This window comes from Balaenoptera borealis (assembly GCF_965194805.1).
Source record: "Balaenoptera borealis genome assembly, chromosome: 10".
Taxonomy (NCBI): domain Eukaryota; kingdom Metazoa; phylum Chordata; class Mammalia; order Artiodactyla; family Balaenopteridae; genus Balaenoptera; species Balaenoptera borealis.
In genome coordinates, this window is record NC_138874.1 from 62282968 (window position 1) to 62309459 (window position 26492).

Sequence of the window (26492 nt, forward strand, 5' to 3'; positions counted from 1 at the left end):
TCAAGTGAACATGTTAAAATTTTAGGAGTAACCACTGAAAGAATAAAAATGGAATGGATCGCTCCCAAATCAAAGAGGGATGAAAGGCAAATAAAGAAAGCAGAAAAGGGAGCAGGGGGGAAGAGCAGCATAAAGTAGGATAAACAGAAATAATAAAAGAAAATGATAGAATGTATTCAAACAGATCTGAAATTTCAGTAAGTGTAAATAGATTCAACCCACCAATTAAAAGAAACAATCACCTGAGTGGGTTTAAATGATTTAGGAATGTGCTATTTCCCAGAAACACATCTATAATTTGAAGATCCAGAAAAGCTGAAAGTAAAGGACTGGGGAAAGACGCAACAGACAAATTCTAACCAAAAGAAAGCAGTTTGGCTGTTTTATTATCAGGCAAAATAGACTTTAAGATAAGAATAAGTAGAACTGACATAAGTGTCTTGGTGGGTGAAGAGGGACTGCCATTGCAAGCAGAGAACACTGCGTGAGCAAAGACACAAAAGAAGGGTGTACCTAACACATTTCAGGAGCCCAAATTCAAACATGGGGTAAACAGAGATCCTTCCTAATTGTAACATTATTTTTTGTTATTTTTTTAAATGTATATTTTTAGTATCTAGATGCTAGGCACCTTGTTAACTATTCTATATATATTATTTCTATTTCTTTGATAAACCTCACAATGGAAGTACTTTGTTACAGAAAACCACCTCAATTTAAATCAGTCTAAGTGGAAAGTAAGAACCGAGATGGAGCTCCCACTGGAAAAAAAACCCATGGAAGGGCTCTGCCTGGCTAAGTTTGAGTCACAGCCCCACTCCCAGCGCACGAGTGAGCTCAGGAGGACAGGCCACTGTGATGTGACAGCATCGGTCAAGTGTCTACCTAGCCTGGGATGTGGGGTATTACAATCAAGACCCCCAATTAAAACCTCATGACCGATGTAGGGAAGGGGCATTTCTCTGATGGAAGGGGACTGACACAAGAATGGGTTCCACAAGACTAGATTTTATTATCATCATTTTACAAATGAAATTCTGAGACTCAGAGGCGAAGTATTTGTCCAAAGCCCCAAGCTCCCACATGGCAGAGCCAATGGGAAACCAAGCTTTTTTTCCTCTATAAAAGCTGTACTTTTTCTCCAAGTAATAGACACAGAACTTTGTATACAGCAGGTTCTCCAGATATATATGAATCGATGTTAAAGAAGCGATCACAAATAATGATAATTAACCACTTTTCTTCCTAGTCACTAAAAGTTTTGGAACAAAGAACCTGAAAGCCAACAACCCTACAGCATATGGGCCTTCCCAGTGTCTTCCACAGACACCAGTGAACTTGGCATCATAATTGATCCTCCTGTCTAGAACCCCTTTGCACTGATAATCTGTACTGTGCAGTTCAGACCTGAAATCATCTTTCATTGTTTCATAGCTAGTCTGAGTCTAGGGCGTCCCTGTGTCTCCCACAGCCCTCAGCTGAGCCAGTAGTAGGTATTTAGATTGTTAGCTCTAGGTTCTTTGGCTAAAGCAATTATTTGTAACAGGTTTTTTTGTGTAACAGTTTTTAACTCATGGATAAATCTGGAAGATTGATGAAAACTATGGGATCCCACCCTCAGGGGGGAAAAAAATCAATGCCTGTTTGCACTTATACACAAAACTTTCAGTGGCTCTGCAGGCCCCCTGAAGTACATTCATGAACAATGCACTTCATGAATTAACGGGGTTAAGAACTGCCTCGGCAAGAGTAGAAGAGAACTTTATTACCCCCAAGAAATAGTACTGCATGCTATTTAATCAACTTCAAAAGCATGGGGCCAATTCATTTGTGACCGTCTTAAGTGACCAGGGTGTGCCAACCCTCAAGTTACACCCCATAGTCTGCGGTCGGCTACATGGCTCCTGCTCAGCTGAGCGCCTGCTATGTGCCAAGGACTCCGCTGGCCACGGGGGCTACAAACTAGACTAGGGACCCTGTCCTGAATCCCTAGGAGCTCAGACAGATGCGTAAGCAATCACCACTCTAACACGGTCAAAGCTACCATAGAAACGTGCAGAGGTCCTGTGTGAATGCTGGCAGGAGTGGGAGGTAAGGGAAGGATTCCTGGGAGAGAAAGTTTCAGTGGAAAGAGGATCAGGTGGCTTCTTCTCTGGGGAGGAGAGAACCATCCCTGATGGCAGGAACATGAGCAAAGACCCAAACACAGGTGGAGTGACCTGTGCTGGGAACCCTGAGCAGGTATCACTAGAGCTGTGGTTCTCAACCAGGGTGATTTCACCACCCCACTCCCAACCCCTCACCAGGGACATTTAGCAATGTCTGGAGACATTTGTGGTTGTCACACCTAGTGGGGAGGGGTGTTGTTACTGGTACCTCGTTGGTAGAACCCAGGACAGCTGCTAAACATACCTCAATGCACAGAACAGCCTCCAACAACAAAGAATTATCTGGTCCACAATGCCAATAATGTTGAGAAGCCTGCTTTGGAGGATGGAGTGTGAATAGGAGAGCGGCCACCTGTGGGAAACCAATATTCCTGTATCTGGGGAGCTGCTGCCATCAGACCTGCCTTCCCTAAAGCAGAGATACAAGACCTGCACCACATCAGCAGAAGAAACGAGTGGGAGAGGTCTATTCTGGAGAGTGAAAGTATAAATAAATTCTTGGATCCAGTTTGACGTCTGCACTCATACCTCAGTTGTGTTTGTTGAACAAGACTCTGCTGTACCAACAGAAAGTAACCTGGGGGCCATGATGGAGACGATTTGTACGCCCATCCCAGGGAGCAGCAGGTCACCCAGTTTATCCACGGGATTTGGTTCGCCTGGTTAGCCCACAGTGGGACACAAGAAGGAGAACTGGAGCTGTTCCCAAGGGCCATCTGGGATCAGACATGATCACCAAGGACTGCGGAATTCCCTCTGCCAAACCCAGGAACATTTCCTTCGGGAGAAAGAAGCTCCCGGTGTAACTGTCTCTACGGTGAGTTCCCAACTCTAGGAATATGGGAACACTTTCCTTAAAAGAGCTGTCAGGAAATGCAAATCAAAACCACAATGAGGTATCACCTCACACTGGTCAGAATGGCCACCATCAAAAAGTCTACAAATAATAAATGCTGGAGAGGGTGTGTACAAAAGGGAACCCTCGTTCACTGTTAGTGGGAATGTAAATTGGTGCAGCCACTATGGAAAACAGTATGGAGGTTCCTTAACAAACTAAAAGTAGAATTACCATATGATCCAGCGATCCCACTCCTGGGCATAGATCTGGAAAAAAACCCCAAAAACTCTAATTCAAAAAGATACATGCACCCCAATGTTCATAGCAGCACTATTTACAAGAGCCAAGACACGGAAGCAACCTAAGTGCCCATCAACAGACAACTGGCTTAAGAAGATGTGGGGTGTGTATATATATATGGAATATTATCCATAAAAAAGAATGAAATACTGCCATTTGCAGCAACATGGATGGACCTGTAGAATATTATACTTAGTTAAGTCAGGCAGAGAAAGGCAAATACTATATCACTTATATGTAGAATCTACAAAATAGTACAAACGAATCTATATACAAAACAGAAACAGACTCACAGACATAGAAAATAAACTTATGGTCACCAAAGGGGAAAAGGAGGGGGGAAGGGGTAAATTAGGAGTATGGGATTAACAGATTCAAACTACTCTACGTAAAATAGGTAAGCAACAAGGATTTACTGTATAGCACAGGGAATTGTATTCAATATCTTGTAATAACCTATAATGGAACATAATCTGAAAAAAAATAACTCAGTCACTATGCTGTAAACCTGGAACGAGCACAATATTGTAAATCAACTATACTTCAATTCAAGAAAAGAGCTACCAGGAAGCAGGCTGGGAACTCTATGAAAGATCCACAAAATTGCAGAAGCAGCATCTCACTGAGGTGTTTACTGAAAGTTGCTACAGGAAAGAGAAACTCCTCCCAGCATAGGCCAATGGGAGCGACCACTACGAACTGTCACCAACCAGGGGAGACCTCCGGGCCTCACTAACAGCCCACAGCTGTGCCCGAGAGCGACACAGGAGCCAGTGCTTCCGAAGTTTCTGATGCAACCCCCCACCGAGATGGTCAGACAGAGTATCTACTTTCAGGGACTTGTTTATCAGAGTTCTCTCTCCCCATCCAAGCACGGGCCACCCTAGACATCTTTGTAGGAAGTATCATGGGCTTTCAACATACCCATCACTGAGAGGAAAAGTCAGGCCACCACCAACAAACTTTACCAGGAAGAGGTCTAGAAACGCTGGTTTAGCCAGGAAGACTTGAACTGTCACCCTGTGCTCGGATCCTGGGTGGACGAGATGGCCTGAGGGGAGATGATATTCTGAGATACCTTGGCTGACAGTTGTGGCCAAAAACAAAACAAAACAAAACACTACTTTTTCTTTTTCCTACCCCAATGCTACGCCCAAACCTGCTAGTCTGGCTGTGGGAAATCAGCTGAGACAAGAAAAAGAGAACACAATAAGGCCATTTATCCTGAAACAAACTGGTCCTTCAGTTTCCACAAGACATCACATAACTCACCCCTCCAGGGAAGCACTTGCACGTCAGTTGCCTCGCTCTCTGGGCACAGAGCACCATTAACTTAAAAAATGTATGAACTGTTGTGGCAGAGACAGGTCATCAAGCATGGTGCTGGGGAAAGGGTGGTTTGGGGTCCATTTATGGAAACACAGCAGGCATTCGCAGGCTGCAAACTTCCTCGATGGAATCTTTAGAAAAGGCTTCTCCTTCCCTCTGGCAATCCCACCAGCAGCAGACATGTGCCCTGGGAAATGTAGCCTGAAATTTCCATCTGCCAAACACCAGGGCTTTTGCATCTCAACTTGGGGTTCCTTCCGTGAAGTCATTTGAGGATGCAGCCTGCTGCTTTACCGCTGGACCCTATTTTTAAATGTCCTGTGATCTAATTATTTTTACAACCAAATTTTCATTTGACTGTTCGGCCTCCTCTGGGACTATGTAATTACTCAGCCCTATTTGCAGGTTTAAGTGCACGGCTCTGAGGTTGTCTGAACACAGGAAAAGGTTTTGTTGTGCGTATGTGTGCATAATGCCTTCATTGCTAAGTCATTCCTAAATCGTTAACCGCTTTAAAGACGTGTTCCATAAAAACCTTCTTCCGGGCTCCATCCTAGGCGGTGGAGCCAGCATGGTCCTGGATGGATATTTCAGGAAGGTGAGGAGCAACCGCGAAGAACTGTTGTGCCCAATCGTGTCCGGATACAGTAGGAAAATTGCAACCAAAAATACCTCCTGAAGACAGAATGACTACATGGCCTGGGGCCGACTGGCAGCGTCAAGGTGTTGGGTTTTTCCAAGAATGGCACATAGAAGAAGACTACTAAGGGTTGAGCTTTACTTGGAAAATGGCCCTGTCAATGCCAGGAGAAGCACTGGCAGTGTGGAAAATAAAGAAAGCTCTCGTGTAAGAAAATCTACCATGGGGCAATGGCATGATGGGAAGTATGGCACAGTCAAGAGCCATGTGTGGCAGCAGACAGATCTGGGTTCAAATCCCAGCTCTGCACCTTTCTAGAAGTGTGGCCTTGGACAATCTAACTCCTGTGATTGCCAGTTTCCCATCTATAAAAATGAAGATCATTGCGTAAGGAACAAAGAAGATCATAAAGTATTTAGCATAGCACCTAGAAATAGTAGCTGTTAAAGCATTATTATCATAACTATTTTCTCATATTAACTTCTTATATCTGTAGAGTGTTTTAGAGTTTGCAAAGGGCCTTCCTAATCATCCTTTCTTTTTTTAGAAAAACTAACTAGGTCATTTATTCATGCAATTAAAAATTCAAAACAATATACAAATACACAATGAGAGTCTAGTGCCCACCTGTGTCTGTACACCCACTCCCTTCCTCACCGCTGTTCCTTCAGGCAGCCACTTTCTTTAGCTTCTTATGTATCCTCCAGTGTTCCTTTTTTTGTTTTGTTTTGTTTTGTTTTGTCTTTTAAACCCGGGCCTTTGGCAGTGAAAGTGCAAGAGTCCTAACCACTGGACTGCTGGGGAATTCCCTCCAATGTATTCAGATAGTTTCCCTTCTCTTACACAAAGGTAGCATTCTATTTACACTATTCTATTCTTTGATGTTTTTACCTTACGATAAATCTTTACTATGGACAGATCCTACAACTAAATTGTATTCCATGGTGTGGCTCTATCCTAGTTTCTTTAACCAGCCCCTTCTGGGTGGACACATGGGCTGTTCCCAAGGCCAGCCTTCCATTACTCCTGACACTGCTACAGTGGAGACCCTTGTCCACTGTCATTTTGTACAAGAGCAGGCACGCTCTTAGAATAAATAGAATAAATAGCAGTGAGATCAAAGGGCACGAGCATCTGTGATTCTGATCAATGTTGCCAATTGCTCCCCATCAGGACTGTACCATTTTGCACCCCCTCCAGCAATGGACAAGATTTTGACAAAGAAACAATCCCTTTGAACGCTTCCACTGTTTTTTCTGCTAGCTACCCACCCCATGTCTCCAAATGTTATGACTAGCTGCTGTTTCTTTACTTTTACCATTTTAACCATTTTAAATGTACAATTCAGTGGCATTAAGTACATTCAAAATGTCGTGCAACCAACACTCCTATCCATCTCCATAATTCGTTCATCATCACACACTGAAGCGCTGTACCCATTAAACAATAACTCCCCATTCCTCCTTCTATCCATCCTTATCCTGTCCTGGCACTTATCCATGTAGCATGGTTTGAAGGGAACCAAGCCCCCTGCCAAGCCCCCTGAAATACTCCCATTTGCTCTCAGAACCGTAACATTCTTTCAGTAATAAGGGAACAGAGATTTTCATCGTATTAAGAGAAATCAGCTTGGTAGAAAAAAATTGCCCTGGAAGAGGAAACCATAATCTTAAAATTACACATAAACTGGTGCATAACTCATTTCTATGTGCAGCTTTCCATGCAGGTTGGGGTGGAGGATGCTGGAAAGGGGAGTGATGATGGTATATCTCATGGCATGTGCAGCTAAGAGGATCAAAAAGGGAAGGCTGGGGCTTCCCTGGTGGCGCAGTGGTTGAGAATCTGCCTGCTAATGCAGGGGACACGGGTTCGAGCCCTGGTCTGGGAAGATCCCACATGCCGCGGAGCAACTGGGCCCATGAGCCACAATTACTGAGCCTGCGCGTCTGGAGCCTGTGCTCCGTAACAAGAGAGGTCGCGATAGTGAGAGGCCCGCGCACCGCGATGAAGAGGGGCCCCCGCTTGCCACAACTAGAGAAAGCCCTCGCACAGAAACGAAGACCCAACACAGCCAAAAATAAATAAATAAATTAATTAATTAAAAAAAATCTCTCCGATTCATCTTGTTGTTTACACCCTATCGAACCCATCACAGCCGCTCCAAACCCTCTCCAAAAAAAAAAACGGGAAGCCTGAGCCAAAGGACACATTTATCTGCTCACTCCACTAAGGACAAGGCCTGGTTATCAGATACAGAAGGGTGAATCTATTTTTGCAACAGGCAAATACTTTGTTTCCTAAGCCCTACAGTTCTGTAAGCACCTCCCTACCAGGACCAATCTCTCCCCAGACTCTCCAGCCTTGTCCAGATTCCTTGTTCCAATCTCCAAACCTCTCCAAAACTACAAGCCAGAGGGGTCAGGGGATAGGGAGAGAAAAGGAGGTGACAGTACATAGAAGGGACGCTAACTGAGATCATGCAGGTGAAGTGCTTAGCAGAGGGTCTGGCGCCCAGTACGTGCTCAGTAAATGGTGATGATGATACAGATGATGAAGACGATGATAATGTAAATAATGGACAAGCTTCCTCCAGTATCAGCTGCCTGAACGATGGCTCAGCTCCTATCTATTGTAGCTGCTAACTTCCTTATTCTGACCTGCAACCTGTCCCCCTCCAGCTCCCACCCATGGATCTTAGTTCTACCTCTTGAGCCACCCAAAATCTGATTACCCTTCCAGGTATACACACCACCTACCAGTGGGTTGAAGAGAGTGATGATGGTTCTTTCTGGCATCTCCTCTTCTCCAGTTGGAACATGCCCTCATTCTTCACACATCCTTCATAAAACTTGGTTTCTAGAGCCTCATCAAGTGTTTTGACAGATTGGAACAACGGAAGCAAGGAGGGAGTGGTTCCTGTCCTGTGAAACATAGAGATGGAACACAGCTGAGGAGCAGGTAGAACTTGATGGACACAGAGGCTGAGGGAACAGGATGAAAAGTGAGGGACCCCCTGGCTCAGAGGCTCAAAGAAATGGTTCCTGACGTCTCACTCCAGAGTGGAGACCCGTGAGGGCACCAACACTGGACTCTTGGCTGGGTCAGCCCTGGACCAGGGCTTGATAGGGTTCCATGACCGAATCCCCGGAGATTCTGTTATTTAAGTGTGCTACTTCTGAGGTTCACCTCATCTGAGCCCATCTAAGTGGGATATTAGGGAGACACCCTCTCAAAGCCACCCTCTCTATCTTTAGGTAGAGAATTAAGCTGGGGTATGATAACTTTGAATTTCACGTTCCAGGGGCCAAGTCCCACTTTGACCAGAAGAGATCTCTCTCTCTTTCCTGTGATAACCTGTTAGCAGGACAGGTCAGAGTAGAGGAACAAAGTGCCGTAGAACAGGGAGGAGACACTGAGTACAGCTTTCCTCTCTTCCCCTGGAAATCCCTGCAGACTCCACTGCCTGTGGGCGAGTGACAGCATCAGCATCAAGATCTACTAATCAATAGTGGTTAATAGGTTGGCAGATTCCTGGTGCTGAACTCCAATTAGATTATATGTCTACACACATTTTTTTTTTTTGTCCCATGTGATTTTGCAGCTCAAATTATCCAAGTATGTGTTCACTACTGCAACTCAGCAGCTTAATTTCCTAAACCTTCATTCATTCCTTCCCATGGAGAAAATCTCCTCCATCCATTATCCTCCCTCCTCACATCACTCTTCTAAAAACCTCCCTAGAGCAAATGCCCACAAACACCCCCTTCTCTATTAAGCCCAGCAACAATTTCAAGAATGAAGGCACAAGTGGTCTTTGATACACAGAACACAGCACCAAGAAAGAAAGTTCATGGCCACTGGTGTCTCCTCTAAGGGTGTCACCAAACAACTGTGAGCAGAATAGCCATCATTGGCTCCCTGCTTCTCCCAGTTCACTAACCACAGGGTCGTGCAGCCAGTTGCAAGACACTTGGTCGGTGTGAACAGTCCCCATGACATCACCAGCTGGGTTACTTGTGCATGCCAGGACAGATCCAGGTAGCTCGGCATTGGGGCCTGGAGGATTCTCCTACACAGTGTATGGATGTGGAAGTCAAGTTCAGGTTCCCTGGCCCCAGGTGGAGGATAGGTGTTGCTGCACATAGCCAGCCTTGCCCTCCCCAGGCTGTGGCCGTAAGTTCTTCCCAGCAATGTACCATCTTTATTGATTCTGCCTTATTTTTCTCCCCATCCACCTTCTCTTTTCTTTTTTGGATGGTAGTGACTGCCTGAGTTAGCCCTTATGAGTCAATTCCACCTACTTTTGGTCAAACTCCACTCCTGGCTTGGTGATCTTCCAAGACAAATGTAGAAACCACAGGAGGCTGGAGAGGTGCCCTGGCAGAGAGTTGCCTAACAGAACTTCAATTAATTTCTCAAGTTGCCATCAGGATCTCCAACATGGGAGCAGAGCTCAGCGTCCAAGCCTGGCAGGTCACCTGGCTGGCATACTAGGTAGACATTTAGGATATCGGGGCCTCTTTACCTCTGCCTTTCAATACTAGAACCAATTCCTGATTCCAACACTCATACACACAAACAAGAGGGAGGAAGCTTTTGAATTCCACATACTTCCTAAGTCAAGAGGCAGAATGAAAGGAAGGCGAGAGAGGCAGTGACGAAGGCAGACACAGAAGCAGAGAGAACATCACTTCAAGTTTGGCTCTGGTCTATCTCTCACACTTAGACCCTTAACTGTGCTCACTCCACACTTCAGACTGACAGCCCTCCTGTTCCCCAGCACCCACGGTGGCTCTAGAATTTTTATATAAGAAATTGAGAATCTGATTGGAAGAGGAACTAGGGGACTTGTTTTGAGGCCACAGTGGCTTATTAAGCACAGTATCTTGACGTTGAATAAATACTTCTTGGGGGTGACTGATAGGCACGATCAGGGTATTCCCACTGCCCAGCAATCACCACTCCAGTTGGTTGAGTCATTCTCTTTCCTCTCAACTCATGATGTCCATGCGATGGACTTAGCTTTGCTCCTCTCCCTTCCTTCCCCTTACCCAGAAGAACACTGCACAGACCCTCCCATGCTCAGCTTCTCAATGAGACCCAATTAAACACATTCAGTGAATATTGCTTATTTACTTGGCAGCTGGGTATGGTACCTGGATGGATGTCAGGCACTGCCTAACAAGCCCTGAATCTATGCAAGACTTTACAGTTTGCAAAGCTTCCACATTCAGCAGCATCTTCAACTCTCACAACTATTTAGAAGAGAAACGGTCCTTATCCCACCTTAAAGATGAGGACAAAACCAAGCATGGCCACACAAATTTTAGACACAGAGACCTGAACTGAAATTTCACCTCTAATAGCTATTGCTCTGTGTGAGCGGGGACAGGTGTGAGTCTCAGTTTTCCCATCTATATAATGGGACTGTAACTACCCCCCTTGCAAGATTATTGTTAGATCTAGAGATAACATATTTAAGGTGCCTCACAAAGTATGTGGCATGGAGTATAAGCTCTTAAATGGTAACAACTTTGATGAAAAGGAAGATGATGGTGGTGGTGGTACTGGTGATGACGATGACTATACTAACCAAGATGTTGGTAGTGGTTTTGTTGTTTATCTATATTTTCTAATTTTTCTACAGACTACTATCATCTAAGAAAAAAAAAATGATTCAAGTCCTTTCACATCCTCCTGATGAGAGCCTGATTCTTCTACTCTAGGGCATCACATTAATTCTGAGAAAACCCACTAGGAAGCCAGCAGCTTTGGGCAGGTGCCATCTTAATGCCTGGCCAAGGCCTCCTTCCCCTTGCTCGGTCTCACTCACCACATATTCAAGTCCAGGTAATTGTTCCCAGCAGCCACGGGCCCCGTGTAATTGTCCCTAAATTGCTCCAGGAGCCTTTCTAGGCGAGAGAGTTCTTCACAATTAGTCCTCGCATCACGATGTTGAAAGACAAGTGATTATTTGGGGGAATTACTTGTCAGCAAGAAGACCCGGCTCTGATAGGACATAATAGAGGCCATGTGTTAATTACAAGCTGCGAGATGTTATCACATCATTTCTTAATCCTCAGCTCATTAGGCATTCCAGCCTCAGCCCCCTGTCGTTACTGTGAGCTTGTTACACATGCAAAGAAAAGCATCTCAAATGAGGACAGTTTCAGGTCTGTGAGGATGCATCCATAGGCAGGTGGTCAGCAAGCATCTTCTTAATGAGCCTAATTTTGCCTTGGATCCAAAGTACCACATGCATATCTTTGAGGGCAAGCACGCCCACACGTACACAGAGGCAGGCATTCTTAGAACATCTTGTGAAAAATATCCAAACACTTCCTGATTACATTCCTTCTATTTTGCCTTCTCTGGGTTTTGTGTTTTTTTTTTTTTTAAGCAACTAGTTATGATTTTTTGAGATAGGAAACCAAAATTCTCAATCAAGTATTCAGTGTATCAAGTATTCTCAATCAAGTGTTCAAAATTCTCAATCAAGTGTTCAAAATTCTCAATCAAGTGCCAAGCCTGACGTAGGCACAGGGGGATAACAGAGAAGGAGAACACACGTCCTCATGGAGTCTGTAACTGAGTTAGAGAGAAGTGCTCAGTGCCCACAGAACAAGGAGCAAAAGAGTGGCAGCAGCAGGAGAGCAGGAGGGTAAAATCATATTCCAAATGTTCCTGGCATTCTGAGAACAGAAGGGAGAGTGCATCGGGGGAGACCTAGGGGAGAAGTAGACATTGGGTTTAGCCTAGAGGAATGGGTCAGGCAGGGGGTAGAAGCAGGGAGGATGGTCTTCTGTGAGCAGAGGGAAAGAGAAGGGATGAGAGAGAGAGAGAGGACGCGTGTGTAAATCTTGATGAGAAACGCGACAGGTCTCCATGGCGCTAATCTGACGCCCTTGTTCTCCGGGGTAGATTAAAGAGTTGGGGGTAAAACAGACAGGGGTTAGGAAGCTAATGAGGCCCTTGCCCTCAGGAAAGTTTAAGGGGAACTGGCTCCTGCAATCTTGTTTTATAGCTTAGAACCCCATCTTCCAATTTGGCAGGACTCTTCTGTGTCAATTTCATCCTTGACTGGGCATTCTTCATGCTTGCTGAGGGTGTCCGTATTTGGGGATCACTTGTTCCCTACAGCTTAAGGAGAGCCAAATTCCTAAGGACAGTGGCCTCAGATTTCAGCCCTCTTTGTCCATCCCATAAGTATGAGCCTCCACTTTCATTCTGCCCCACCTCCCAAGCCAAGTCATTTTAGGATCTAGCCGCAGGGGGCCAGTGCTGGGTCAGCTCTCAGCCATGGGCAGGAGGCTTACAGGGATTAAGGCGAGGCGGGGGACACCAGATTTGGTTTCAAAGCAATCTTCACCAGGATATTGGATGGCGTTTAAGGAGCCACTAATGGAGATGGGGGAGGGAGGTGGCCAGCCCTTTGGAAAATAATAACCCCTGAAGATTTTCCATCCTGATAGTGAAATCGAGTCGCCCAACGGCGGGCCACCGCTCGGGATCGCTGCTCCACTTTGCTTGGTTAGAGGGGAGTCAGTGACACCAGGAGGACTTGTACCAGGCCAGGGAAGGAAAAAGCCACCAGCAGTGCTGTCTCCAAGTCAGCACCGGGGCAGGACAAAGGCCTCCTGGGATCAGAAGCCAGTCTGGGCTCAGGAAGGGGATGAAAAAGTAGTTAATTACCATTTTGCCAAGGTCGGCATTCAGGGAACATGGCCTTCAGGATTGCTGACTCAGAAATCACCCTCTAACACAGAGCCTGGGCTTAATCCCTCTCAGCTCTCCTTCCTGCCAGACCAAACTGTTTACCCATCCTGCTCAGAGCCTGCTGCAGCCTCCTTTCTGCCTTTCCCCAGGGCCATGCATGTTCCTCCAGTTCGCCTTCCGGACAAACCTCCCTGATTCCGTCCCCTGGTGGGACCCAGCGCTGCCACCCTGGATTTCTCTGTCTGCATTAGCGAACTCAGCAAGGTGCAACGAAAGAGCACGGGCGCTGCAGACCCAGGGCTGGAATTCCAGCTCTGACACTCATGTGCGGGGGGAGCTTGTAACCCTCACTCTCTGAGACTCTGTTCATGGACATCCTTACAGCTCACTCTTTTTTTTTAAATTAATTAATTAATTTATTTTATGGCTGTGTTAGGTCTTCGTTTCTGTGTGAGGGCTTTCTCTAGTTGTGGCAAGCAGGGGCCACTCTTCATCGTGGTGCGCGGGCTTCTCACTATCGCGGCCTCTCTCGTTGCGGAGCACAGGCTCCAGACGCGCAGGCTCAGTAATTGTGGCTCACGGGCCTAGTTGCTCCGCGGCATGTGGGATCTTCCCAGACCAGGGCCCGAACCCGTGTCCCCTGCATTGGCAGGCAGATTCTCAACCACTGCGCCACCAGGGAAGCCCGACAGCTCACTCTTGATTTGTGGCGAGGACTAAGTGAAATGTGATGGAAGTGAGCTGGCCAGCCTCTGGCCGGGCACATAGTAGGCGCTACATTATTTCTCTCTCTTCAGAACATGGGCCCCTGAGAGTAAGGACTGGGTGCACTTCCTCTCTCCTTTGTGCCATCCCAACGGGGCTAGAACAGGACTGTGTGTGCAGGGTGGGCTGGTGGCCAGCGCCCAGAGGTCTGCATTACCCTCCATAGAACCACCAACCCAAGGGGCCAATGTAGCATCGCTGTCCGGGCTCCAAGACATGGCAGCTCACCTGGGTAATGAGTTGAGAACTGCCCAGGCTGCCACCCCTCTCACCCACCAGCCCCACCACCCCCAGCCCTACCCCACATTCCCAGACACCCACACAAACCTACCCTTTGCTGGCAGGGGCAAAATCAGCAGCAACTTCTGGGGGGGCACAACTTCCCTCATTCACTCCCTTCTTCCCCCTGTGCTGACAGCTTTTCTAAAAGTCACGTTTCATTATCAAGACGGAAGATCTCCAGAGCTGCTTCCCAAGGGACGGTCAACTAAGCAGCAGAACAGCTCAATGGAAAGAAACAGAAGGCTATGACAGGATCCTGCTCTGCCATTTATTAGCTGAGCAACCTTGAGCCAGTCGCTTAACTTCTCTGAGCCTCTTTTTCCATATCTGCAAAAAAGAGAATTAAGAAGGAAAAATTGGCAGGGTTTTCAGTGAGAGGATAAAGCAAGATAATGTATATGAAAGGGCTTTGATACCAGAAAGGGCTGTAAAAAATGGGAGGGGTGGTTGTTAGGAAGGACATTTTTTACAAGAGACAGCCTAAGGCTATCTGCTTATGAAACATGTCGTTTCATTGACCACGTACAGATTATGTGCTTCCTATGTGACAGGCAGGGCACTAGGCTGGAGGAAAACAGAAGGACCTGTTTCTGCCCTGGAAGAGCTTCCATTCTCATGGAGGAGAGAGACAGTGAATATGTCCTATGCCATGGGAGCAGGGCTATGAGGGGTGGAGCAGGTGGGGGTTAGGAAGCTGAGGAGGCTGGGGTTACTGGTGTATAGGGCGTGGTCAGGGAGGGCCTTTCCAGCAGGACTGCCTGTCCGCAGAGGCCTCCCATTGCGAACTCCCTTCCCCTGAGAGAGTTTGATGGCAGCCAAGGGAGGACAAAAGACCCCCTCCTATTGGTTGGCAGATTCTTGCCACCAACATCATTGTTGAACATCGTGCCAGAAGTACAAGCCAGTGCACTTAGATAAGGAGAAAAATAAGAGGCACATATATGAGAAAGGAGAAAGCAGATGTAATATGATTTGCAGATGATATGATTATATATCCAATTAAACTGAAAAACTTTAAAAAGAAAAAGAGAATTGAGGGCATCCCTGGTGGCACAGTGGTTAAGAATCCGCCTGCCAATGCAGGGGACATGGGTTCGAGCCCTGATCCGGGAAGATCCCATATACCGCGGAGCAACTAAGCCTGTGCACCACAACTACTGAGCCTGTGCTCTAGAGCCCGTGAGCCACAACTACTGAAGCCCGTGCACCTAGAACCCGTGCTCCGCAACAAGAGAAGCCACTGCAGTGAGAAGCCCGCACACCACAACGAAGAGTAGCCCCACTTGCCGCAACTAGAGAAAAGCCCACGTGGAGCAACGAAGACCCAACACAGCCAAAAATAAAATTAAAAAAATTTTTTAAAAAAGAGAGAGAATTGACTTGCGTGGTTTCTTCTTATACAAACAACAGCCAGTTACAGAATATACTGGAAGAAAAGATACCATTTACAATCAGAAGAAAAATGATAAAACACCTAAGAATAAATTTCACAAGAACTGTGCAGGAGCTATATGAAAAAAACTTTAACCCTCCATGGAGGAATTTTAATAATATTTGAATAAATTAAAAGACATAAATTCTTGAATACAGAATCTTGGTATTATAAAAATTTCAGTTTTCCTCATTCAAAGCAATTCCAGTTAAAGTATCAACATAATTTCTTTTGATGAGACAAACTTAGTCTAAAGCTTACCTGCAAAAACAAATATAAGAGACTTGTCAGGAGAGTGATGGGGGAAAATGAAGATGGACTTCCTTACCAGATATTTAAAAGTACTCACTGTAAATCTACAATAATTAAAACACTTTGGGACAGTACATTAAAAGACAAATCACTGAACAGAAGAGAGTCCATATATAAACCCAAATGCATACTGGAATTTGGTATAAATAAAATGTAATTCAAATCAGAATTAAAAATTAGATTAGTCGATCAAATGGGATGGGAAAAACTGCCTAATCATTGGGGGGTAGGCGCAGAGAAACTAAGCTACTTAACACCTTACATTGAAATAAATTACAGGTGGAGCAAAATTTTAAAGAAAAATGTAAACCTTAAAAGTTCTAGAAAGATACATATTGACTTAAAAAATAATCTTGGGGTAGGGAGATTCTCTTCTCCTGGCATTACACAAAACCCAACAATCACTGGGAAAAAAAAAAAAAAGACCATGTAAGAAAAACTCTAAATCTGTATGGTTAAAAAATAAATAGCATGGAAAAGGTCAAATAGCAAACACCACACATATTTATTACAATGTTAGAATAGGCTATTTGCTAGGTATTTTGTATACCAGTTAGCAGAGATTAACTACTATTTTTTTAAAAGATAGACCCTAAAATGCATAATGGTTTAAGCTCAGTGGTTTCAATGAACAGCACAGAACAGGGCAGCTTTCCTTCTCTAAATCATCCAGAGGCCAGGCTGACAGGGGCCTTGCCAGCTTTGACCCTTGGCATCACGGAGGAGGGTTGGTGGGAAATTCTAATGGGCTAGGCCCCCGCCGTAGTGTATGTCATCCCTGCTTGCAGCCTGTTGGCTAGAGGTCAGTCACATGGCCCCACCTACCCTAAAAGGGGCTAGAAAATAGAGCCTTAGCTGGCAACCTCTTCCCAGGAGAATTCCACACATCAGAAGAGAGAGCACACTTTTTTTTTTTTTTTTAATTAATTAGTTAATTTATTTATTTTTGGTTGTGTTGGGTCTTCGTTTCTGTGTGCGGGCTTTCTCCAGTTGCGGCGAGCGGGGGCCACTCTTCACCGCGGTGCGCGGGCCTCTCACTGTCGCGGCCTCTCTTCTTGCGGAGCACAGGCTCCAGACGCGCAGGCTCAGTAGTTGTGGCTCACGGGCTTAGTTGCTACACGGCATGTGGGATCTTCCCAGACCAGGGCTCGAACCCGTGTCCCCTGCATTGGCAGGCAGGTTCTTAACCACTGCGCCACCAGGGAAGCCCGAGAGAGCACACTTTCCTTTGATGAATACTCAACTATCTTAGCCTCATTGTGAATTTATGTCACGCATAGAAAAGTAAAAGGCAAATATTGCTAACTTAGAGTTTTACAAATCTATTTAAAAAAGACAAGCAGAGCAAAGGATATGAACTCAGTGTTCATAGAAAAATAAGTGACAATACCCATTACAACGGAAAATGAATGATGAAATGATGAAAAATGCTGAAGCTCACTCAAAATTAAAAAAGTTAAAATAAAAACAATAATAAGATACCACTTTTTATTTATCAGACTGGTAAAGACAAAAAAGTGTGGCATGGGTTCTAGCCCTGGTCCGGGAAGATCCCACATGCCGCAGAGCAACTAAGCCCGTGCGCCACAACTACTGAGCCTGCGCGCCTAGAGCCCGTGCTCCACAACAAGAGAAGCCACTGCAATGAGAAGCCCGTGCACAGCAACTAGAGAAAGCCCGCGCCCAGCAACAAAGACCCAACGCAACCAAAAATAAAATAAATTTTAAAATAAATAAATAAATTTTAAAAATGCTGCTTCCTTGGGGTAAAAGGATGCAAGGCCATCATCTTTCTTGGAAGGAGACGTTGGTTTGCAGGTGGGAGAACAAAAGGGAACCAGCCGTTGCCAAGTCCCTACTATCTGCCATGCTGTGAACCTGAGATCCTTTTCATCACATATATTCCATCCTCTCTACAATGCTGGGAGGTAGGGATTCTTATCCACTGACTTTTAGATGTGAATGGGAACTAGTCAGTCACACGTGGTGGGACTAGAATCAGACCCCAAGACCTCGTAGATGCCTGGCTTTTGCTATGGGGCTGCAGGCGCCAGGACCGGGGGTAGTCCGCAATTCAGGCAGTGGGAGCTCTGCCAACCCCTCTGCTGGGCTGAGCACTTGTCTAGTGTACCTGGGTCCACCTATATTTTTTTTCCATTTCTATTTAGAAAGCTTCCATCATCTGCTTTCTTTTAAGCAACAACCAGGACCATGGGCAATAATACATTTTAGGAATGTTGAAGAAGTAAAACTGAAACATGTGAAGAGGCCTGTTCACAGTGCCTGGTCTTTAGTAGGTCTTTAATAAGTCATAGCTGTTAACATAATTGTCACTATTCCCTTTTTCCCCCACTCCTTCTCTCCTTCCCCTCCTCCCATGAAAGCATTTCAAACTGTAAAGGTTAAATAGCTCTTCCTGCCTCCCAACTATCCAATTTGGGCTGCTAATGAGCAGATGTCCTTGGAGATCAGAGGGAGTTGGGGGGAGGAGAGGCAGGGGCTGTGTGCACGGGCTTCCTCTGGGAGATGCACCCCGCAGGCTCCAGTCACCTGGGGCCGTGGAAAGAGCACCTCTTCTCAAGTGCGCAGCCAGAGGCCTGGCCTGCATCTCAGCTTCTCCCATTTGTTGGCTGTAAATGTTGGCTTAGCTGGGCCACATCCCTCTGCTGGGCGTTTCCTGCCCGTAAAATAAAAGGGTTGGACTAGATAGCATTTACTTTCCTTTTCAGCCCTTTCATTCAAGAGGTATTCCCTGAGTGCCTACTGGGTGCCGGCCCTGCCTAGGCAGTGGGGCACAGCCATGAACAAGACTCGGAAGGCACTACCCACCTGCTGCTTAGCAGAAAGCTCTCCCAGCCTGGGTTCTTGGAGTCTGAGGGTCCTGGGCATACTTCTCCATCCTCTGACTCCTGCTCAGAGGCACTTCTACTGTCTGTTCTGAAATGACAGAAGGAAAGGTACTGAGACCCGCCGTTGATGGGCCACCCACACTCTACAACGAGAAACCCGGAGGACATTCACAGTTCACCCCAGTCAGGGAGAAAATGTCACCAAACCCGTTAGTTGCCTGCTCCCTGCCCAGGGAGAGTTGGGGTTAAATCCCAGGTGTGTATTAGGGAAACACAAGTCAAAGCCACAAGGAATACGACAGCCCACTCACTAGGATGACTAAAACAAAAAGACAGACAATGACAAGTGTTGGCGAGGATATTGGGAAGCTGGAACTCTCATACATTGCTCACGGGAATGTAAAATGGTGCAGCTGCTGTGGAAAACAGTCTGTCCCTTCCTCCAAAAGTTAAATATAGAATTATCATATGACTCAGCAATTCTACTCCCAGGTATATACCCAAGGGAAATGAAAACATATGTCCACACAGAAACTTGTACACAAATGTCCATAGCAGCATTATTCACAATAGCCAAAACGTGGAAACAATCCAAATATTGATCCACTGATGAATGGATGAATAAAACTTGGTATACCCACACAATGGAATATTATTATTCAGCCATAAAAAGGAATGAAGTTCTGATACATGCTACAATATGGATGGACCTTGAAAACATTATGCTAAGTTAAAGAAATCAGACACAGAGGACCACATGGCATATGATTCCATTTTTGTGAAATGCCCAGAATAGGCAAATCCATAGACACAGAAAGGAGATAAGTGGTTTCCAGGAGGAAATCCATCCCTGAAATGCATCTGGTTGAAACCTGGTCTTCTTATTAAGTCCTTATCACACCCTGGGAAGAAACAGAACTGTATTTAAAAGTCACCAGGGATTAAAGGATTCCTTTTAGAAACCCTTCCTGCGTGAAGCGCATAATCACCTACTGATTTACCTCTCCTTCCTCTAGCCAAGTTTTCACATCGTGAGCTCGCTTCAAGCCAGGTGTTGCTGTATTTCCGCATAGGTGCTGTGCTAAGCAGGGCATCCCCCTGCTGACCGCGTGCTGGAGAAAATATTTCAAAGCACTTTTCCAGGTTATAAACAAGGCCCCAGATGAAATCTGTTTCTCTGACTGTCTCACTCTCCGTGATAAATTGGCTCCCTCCGCTACCACCCCTTCTTTTGAAAGTGCCCCTGGACCAAATCAAACAAGGACAGGCTCCATCTCAGAGGCCTGAGTAAGGAAGCAGACAATCATCTTTTAATGGAATCCTGTTTTTCAAACCAACATTTAGCTTACGTGAAGCTCCCGATGCAGCCAGACTTGGGAGTGGGGAGGCTGGGGCTGGGGTCTGGGGTCTGGGGGCTGGGGGTGGGGGGGAAGGAGAGGCTCTGGGGAGTTTGGAGATGGAAGCCCAGCGGCAGAGCAGGCTTCTCCTGCAGGGCCAGCAGGTACCTATGGTGGAGCCCATCTCCTTCCCTGGACAATGGCTATTGAAAGCCCACCCTGAGAAACCATACAGGAGTTGAAGAATCCTGTACGAGTGAAGGTGGAAGAAATGTCAGAGCTGCAAGGGACCCTGGCAATGGTTGTCCAGCCAAGCACCTCCTTTTATAGATGGCGGGACAGGGGTGAGGGGCATCTTCCCCGGGCCATGTCAGGCTGCAGGGGAAGGAAACAACCAAGGGCAACTGGTCTGGATTGATGCCTGAGCAAGTGGGCATTGGATGGAACTGCTCAGGGAGCAGCCTGCTTGCTTTTCAATTCATCCCCAATCTTTCTAATGATCTTAAGGAAAAGCCTTTTGGGGAGCGGATCTCTCTTTAGCAATTAACTTGTTATCTCCATTTTGACCTAGACAACAAGGCAGGTGATAGTACACAGCTAGGATTTGATAACACTGTTTTAGTTTGTGGTGGTGGTGGTGATGGTGATTGTAACCGTTATCCTCTTTTTATACCACACGATTCTGGTTTTCTTTAAAGAAATATTTGTGTCCAAAAGAGTGAATTATTTAAAGAAAAAATTATATATAAATAATTAAATGGGTCCCAGATATGTCAAAAATCCAGAAGATGGTACATGGATGAGAAACATTAATCTAGTGCAAGCCTACAATAGTTGTGTGAATCGCATTCTTCCTCTGACACACACACACACACACACACACACACGATCCCTGCCAGATGTTTATCCAGTCTCAGCCTGGATATGACCAGTGATGGAGCATTTACTAGCTTTCTAGTGAGATTCTACAGTCTACGGTTGAGAGCTCCTGCTCAAAATAAAGTGTTTATTTAATGCTTCTCAGCAGCAACCCCCACCCCCAACACACTGGCCCTATTCCCGCCCCTTGTTGAATGGGTAGGATTTGGCCATCTGCCTGGCACGTCTAGAGCTGAGCTCCATGGGTCACTGGTGCCCAATACAGGGCAAACCTGAGTTTGGCGACAAGTGCTTGATAATAACTCTGAGGTCCCAGCTGGAGAGAAAGAGCTTTCTCTCTCTCTCTGAGTTTGCGTTTGGGCTGGGGGGAGGGGAAAGGCCAGGAGGGCCACGTGGCCTCCTGCCTAGGCTGGCCTTACAGGTGCAAGCTGGCTGCGTGCTGCGAGTTCCGGGGCCGCAGAGGGGCTGTGACTGCCCTGAACACAGACCTCTCGGACTTCCTCCGTTTTTGTGGACGCCTCTGATACAGAGGAACCTTGAAGCTCCTCGGTCAGCCCCCAAAGTTCTCACTGCCACACACACATGCACGCATACACACACACACACACACATACACACTCACTCAAGAGGCTCTGCAACAGGGAGCAAAAAAGGTCTCCCTTTCCACATCTGACTCATCATTTTCTAGCCTGGCCACCATGCCTTTCAGGGATACCTGCGGTCCTCCTGCGGCCAGGTGAGTCCTCCGACCCCTCCCCTCCTGGGCCCGCTTCCTTGCCATCAGCTTCAGGAATCTTCCGACTCCGGGAACTCCTCAGGGCAGCTCCCAGCTGCACCTTCCTGACTTCCTTCCTCCCTGGCCCCAGTGTCCTCGCTGCCCTCTCTTCCCCTCCTGTGATTCAGGTCACGGAGGCTCTTTTCTTTCATCCTGGCCTAGCTGCCAATCAGTACACACCCAACAGAGCACGACCAACAGGACCAACAGACCGCAGGAGGTAATAGTTCCCAGGCTTTGCATAGAGGTCCTGCCCGCTGGGTGCTGGAGCCATCCCCCACTCCCTCTGATGGCCCAGGAAGGCTCCAACTCTGTGCTGTGACATTCATCCCTGCACCCTCCTCCCACCTCCCCCGCTGTGGGCTGCTTCCCGTGCTCAGGAAAAGTCGATTGAGGTCAGTCATGTCATTCTGCGCTGCTCAGGAGTCCCTGGAATCACAGCTCCTATCCTCCCAGCTGGCTTTCAGCACATGGACGCCTTCTCTGGCCACCCCACCCCGGAGATGGCAGGCACCAGGAGAGGCTGGCCCGGGGACAGGCTCTGAACAGCTGGGAATTTTCCAAGCCTTGGGGGTAATATCCATGCAAAGAGTTGGATTTGGTTTTTCCTTCTTGAGCCTTTTTTCAACTGATCTGAAGCAAAAAGGGAAAATGTGGTTCCTTACCCCTTACTCGGAATTTTAAGCCAAAAGTAATTTATAGCTCCCGCTTTCCAGCTCAAACTTGATTCAAATCTCCTGTTCCCCCCACTATAGGATCAGAGCCATCAGCGACCAGCCAGCTGGTGTGACCTGGAGCAATGTCCTCTGGGTCAACTCCCTCTCTGACAGTCCTTAGAAGGTGAGAGCCGCTGACCTCCTTGCCTGTTCCCATCCACCTGGCAATCCTGCAAATGGTGCCAGAAAGCCTGCACTGGGGATGCCAATCAGATGCTCCTATAAAGGGACACAGCGGGAAATATGTCCAGCCCAGTCCCAGAGGCAGGCAGAATGGTATAGGCTCCCTGAAGGCAGGCCATTTTCAAATTCCCAAAGATCCGCTCGACTCTGTGTTGCTTGTCAGATGTAGGGAAGCTGAGAAATGAGGAGGAGAGAAGATGGATATCGTTAGTCCCAAGACTCTCTCGCTCTCCTGAGGGGAGTGAAGAATGGTGCAATCTTTCAGGGGACCCTTGGCAATGCCAATCGAAGTCTTTCACAAACAGGCAAGACTAATTTATGGTTAAAATAAGTGATCAAAACAGCAGTTACAGGACTTCCCTGGTGGCGCAGTGGTTAAGAATCCGCCTGCCAACGCAGGGGACACAGGTTCGAGCCCTGGTCTCGGAAGATCCCACATACCGCGGAGCAACTAAGCCTGTGCACCACAACTACTGAACCTGCACTCTAGAGCCCGCGAGCCACAACTACTGAATCCCACGAGCCTAGAGCCTGTGCTCCACAACAAGAAGCCACCACAACGAGAAGCCCGTGCACCGCAACAAAGAGTAGCCCCCCCTCGCCGCAACTAGAGAAAGCCCACGCACAGCAACGAAAACCCAACGCAGCCAAAAATAAAATTAATTAATAAAAAAAAAAACCAAAAAGAAACCAGCAGCTACCTCTGGGGTTGGGGGTGGAGTGACTGGGATGGGACATGAGGGAACGTTCTGGAGTGGTAAGATTCAATGTATGCGGCTTCCCTGGTGGCTCAGTGGTTGAGAATCTGCCTGCCAATGCAGGGAACACAGGTTCGAGCCCTGGTCTGGGAAGATCCCACGTGCCGCGGAGCAGCTGGGCCCGTGAGCCACAATTACTGAGCCTGCGCGTCTGGAGCCTGTGCTCCTCAGCAAGAGAGGCCGCGATAGTGAGAGGCCCACGCACCGCGATGAAGAGTGGCCCCCACTTGCCGCAACTGGAGAAAGCCCTCGCACAGAAACGAAGACCCAACACAGCCATAAATAAATAAATAAAATTAAAAAAAAAAAAAAAAGATTCAATGTATGCAAATTTTAACTCAAAAGAAAAAAAAACTGTAAACAAATATTAAACTCGGAAGCAGCACTGTCCAACAGAACATTCTCAGTGAAGGAAATTGTTCTGCGTCTGTGCTGTCGTCAGTCACTGCGGCTACAGGGCTCCTGACCTCGGGTGACTGAATCAGGTTCTGTGACACACAGGCTCTCCCAGATCCTCCCAGCCCTGTGGCCGGCGGGGCAGGGCGACCTTCACATCAGAGACGAAGGTGGTTTTGGACAGAATGGATAAAGAACTCACCCAAGGTCACACAGAGCAGCGAGACGATCAAGGGCAGAAAGTTCTGAATCTCCCCATTATGAGGTGTAGTCTCACTTCCTTCACATCCCAGAGGGAGAGAAAAGCCTTAGAGCTGGGGGTAAGGACAGACCTGGAAGATGGAAAAGCTCCGGGAGTCTCCGCAAGATGCCAGAGATGCTGAAGGCTCAACTTAGAGAGGACAAACTTCTTTCTGAAGGGGACAAACTCTGGTCTAACAATGACAATATTCTAGTCCGTTCTGACACTTGAAACATGTAAACGCGGTTTCACACAGAGAGTCTTTCATTCCATCCTCGCAACTCGCAGGCTCCTTAGTTGTGGCATGCGAACTCTTAGTTGAGACATGCATGTGGGATCTAGTTCTCTGACCAGGGATCGAACCCGGGCCCCCTGCATTGAGAGCTCGGAATCTTATCCACTGCGCCACCAGGGAAGTCCCTGTGACACCGCTCTGTAAATGACAAGGCTAGAAGCTGGAGTTTGGCTAGGGCCAGAAGCCCAGAGGACAGCAGAGTCCTGACGAATCAGAGCTGAGCTAGAGCTGTCCAGACCCCACAGGAGTGGGAGGATGGAGTCACGAGCAGGTCCCTCTTTCTCACAGCAAGCACCTGAGCTGCGTTCTGCATTTGCCTCTGAGGTGTCTGCCCTTAGAGAGGGATTACCTCTAGCTCATGAATCTCCCACGTTCCTGACATCACCCTACTGGGGTGATCAATCACTAGGATCATCACCACCGTATTTAATGATCCATCTCCTGTCACCCAGCAAGCAGCATGCCGACCCCTTCTTTCTGGAGGCTGCGGTCAAGAGGGAAGCTTTACAGGATCGAATTAACATAGGGAAAAGGGACTTCTGGGCTCTCCTATCTTCCCACCAGCCTGCCAGGATGGAAGATGGAAAATTCATCGCTAGTAAACCGTGTGTGTGTGAGCGTGTGAGAGAGAGACAGAGAGAGAGAGAGACAGAGAGAAAGAAACAGAGAGAGACAGAGAGACAGAGAGAAACAGAGAGAAAGAGAGAGAAACAGAGACAGAGAGAGAGAGACAGAGAGATAGAGAGAGAGAGAAACAGAGAGAGACAGAGAGAGAGAAACAGAGACAGAGAGAGAGAAAGAGACAGAGACAGAGAAACAGAGAGAGACAGAGAGACAGAGAGACAGAGACAGAGACAGAGAGAGAGAGAGAGAGTCTTTACAAAACCTTAAAGGGGCGGGTATTTTTTATTCCTATTTTTTTGAGATGAGAACTGAGTCAGAAGGGACTAAATGACCTACCCATGTCAGCTGTATTAAGTCTTGCTGTGTGCTATTAGCATCCCATCAATTATGGGACATGCCTGGAAAGTTCCCTGAAAGCACCACTTGTAATCAGAACAGGGCATTGCTGAAGTCACAGCCAGGTGTCTGTCTGACAGGGTTCTCCTTGGCTTCATTTTCCTTGGCCCCAGACTCAGGCATTGCCATTGTGCCGGTCCTCTGGAACACCTCCCCCAGTTGATGGATGGCATACTCAGCTCTAGAGAGCAGGCATTATGGAGACCCCCACTGTGCTAAGCACTGGGCCTGGGGCAGGACAGGAGCGGGTGGAGACTGGGGGATATAAAGATACACAAGAGGCAGGGGCTGGGTTCCAGAAGGTAATAGGCATCTAGGAGCTTAGACACCAGGGCTCCAGATCGAGCTATCAGTCATGTCCACAACCGGAGAGAAAAATTTGTTGATATTTGGCCTGCAAAGATAATACCTTATAAGTTTAAGTGAGATTCTGTGTCTTAAATATGGTAATAGCTATCATTATGGAGCAGCTCCTGTTTGCCAGGCCCTGTGCTAACTGCATTATACAGCACAGCCTCAATTAAGCCTCGTCTGAATTGAAGAGCCTTGTGAAACAGACGTTGCTATCATCACCGTCTTACACATGAGGAGGTTGATGCCTGCCAGAAAGCCGCCCAGCTTGGCTCGTAGGTGGTGGAGCCAGGATTTGAACCCAGGTAGTGCGATTCCAGAGCCACACGCTGAACTGTCAGTGTAGGTCTCACCCTATAAAAGACTTTTTCCTGAGCCTGTGTGCATCTAACACACATATGGAAATTCAAGGAACATCTCATTTAAAACCTGTATGATTAGCTTTAGTCACGAAGGTGCAAAGTCCCTCTTCATTAGTTTACTAATCCCCTGCCCACACCCAAATTAATGCTTTGGCCACATTTTTGTCCACAGGGGTGACATAAAGCAAACAAGACAAATCCTTGTCTATCTGAGAATACAGGAGTCCCAGGCTACCCTCTGGGTCCTGAACTTCATTGTCTCATTTCGTGGTCAGTTCAGAGGACCCCTAGGCTGGACATCACCTCATACCTGGAACATATTACCTAGCGTAGGGGGCACTGGGGCTTGAAGATAGGGCTCTGTCCTTTAGCAGCCTGTGTCCTGGGGTAACCTGTCAAATAAGCTCTAGAGCCCTGCCCCGCCCTCAGTACAGCAGAGATGACACTGCTGATAACAGTGATCTGATAACAGATAAGTCTCTCACTGATTGATCACCTGCTAAGTGCCAGGCACTTCCTGCCTTATCTGATTTGGTCCACACAGCCAC

At 47.0% G+C, this 26492-nt stretch overlaps 2 protein-coding genes across 3 annotated transcripts in view; both read right to left on the reverse strand.

Annotated features, from left to right (window-relative positions):
• The window catches only part of KCNMA1 (potassium calcium-activated channel subfamily M alpha 1), a 775994-nt gene extending 761653 nt beyond the window's left edge, over positions 1-14341 (reverse strand). The window contains exons 1-2 of one of the 2 annotated variants that reach the window (XM_082408756.1): positions 14088-14341; positions 8032-8196 (exon numbers count right to left, since the gene is read on the reverse strand). In XM_082408756.1, coding sequence (XP_082264882.1) covers positions 8032-8070 — 39 coding nt within the window. In that variant the 5' untranslated portion in view covers positions 8071-8196; positions 14088-14341. Of the gene's footprint in view, positions 1-8031; positions 8244-14087 lie in introns of those variants that run through there. The other variant, XM_082408741.1, reaches the window with a different exon arrangement.
• A 2347-nt stretch (positions 14342-16688) lies between these two features.
• Positions 16689-26492, reverse strand: part of DLG5 (discs large MAGUK scaffold protein 5) — a gene marked incomplete at its 5' end in the record, with an annotated part of 211409 nt that continues 201605 nt past the window's right edge. The window contains 2 exons of the mRNA XM_082408734.1: positions 16689-18459; positions 18612-18719. Of these exons, the coding sequence (XP_082264860.1) occupies positions 18619-18719 (101 nt within the window). The 3' untranslated portion in view covers positions 16689-18459; positions 18612-18618. The remainder of the gene's footprint in view (positions 18460-18611; positions 18720-26492) is intronic.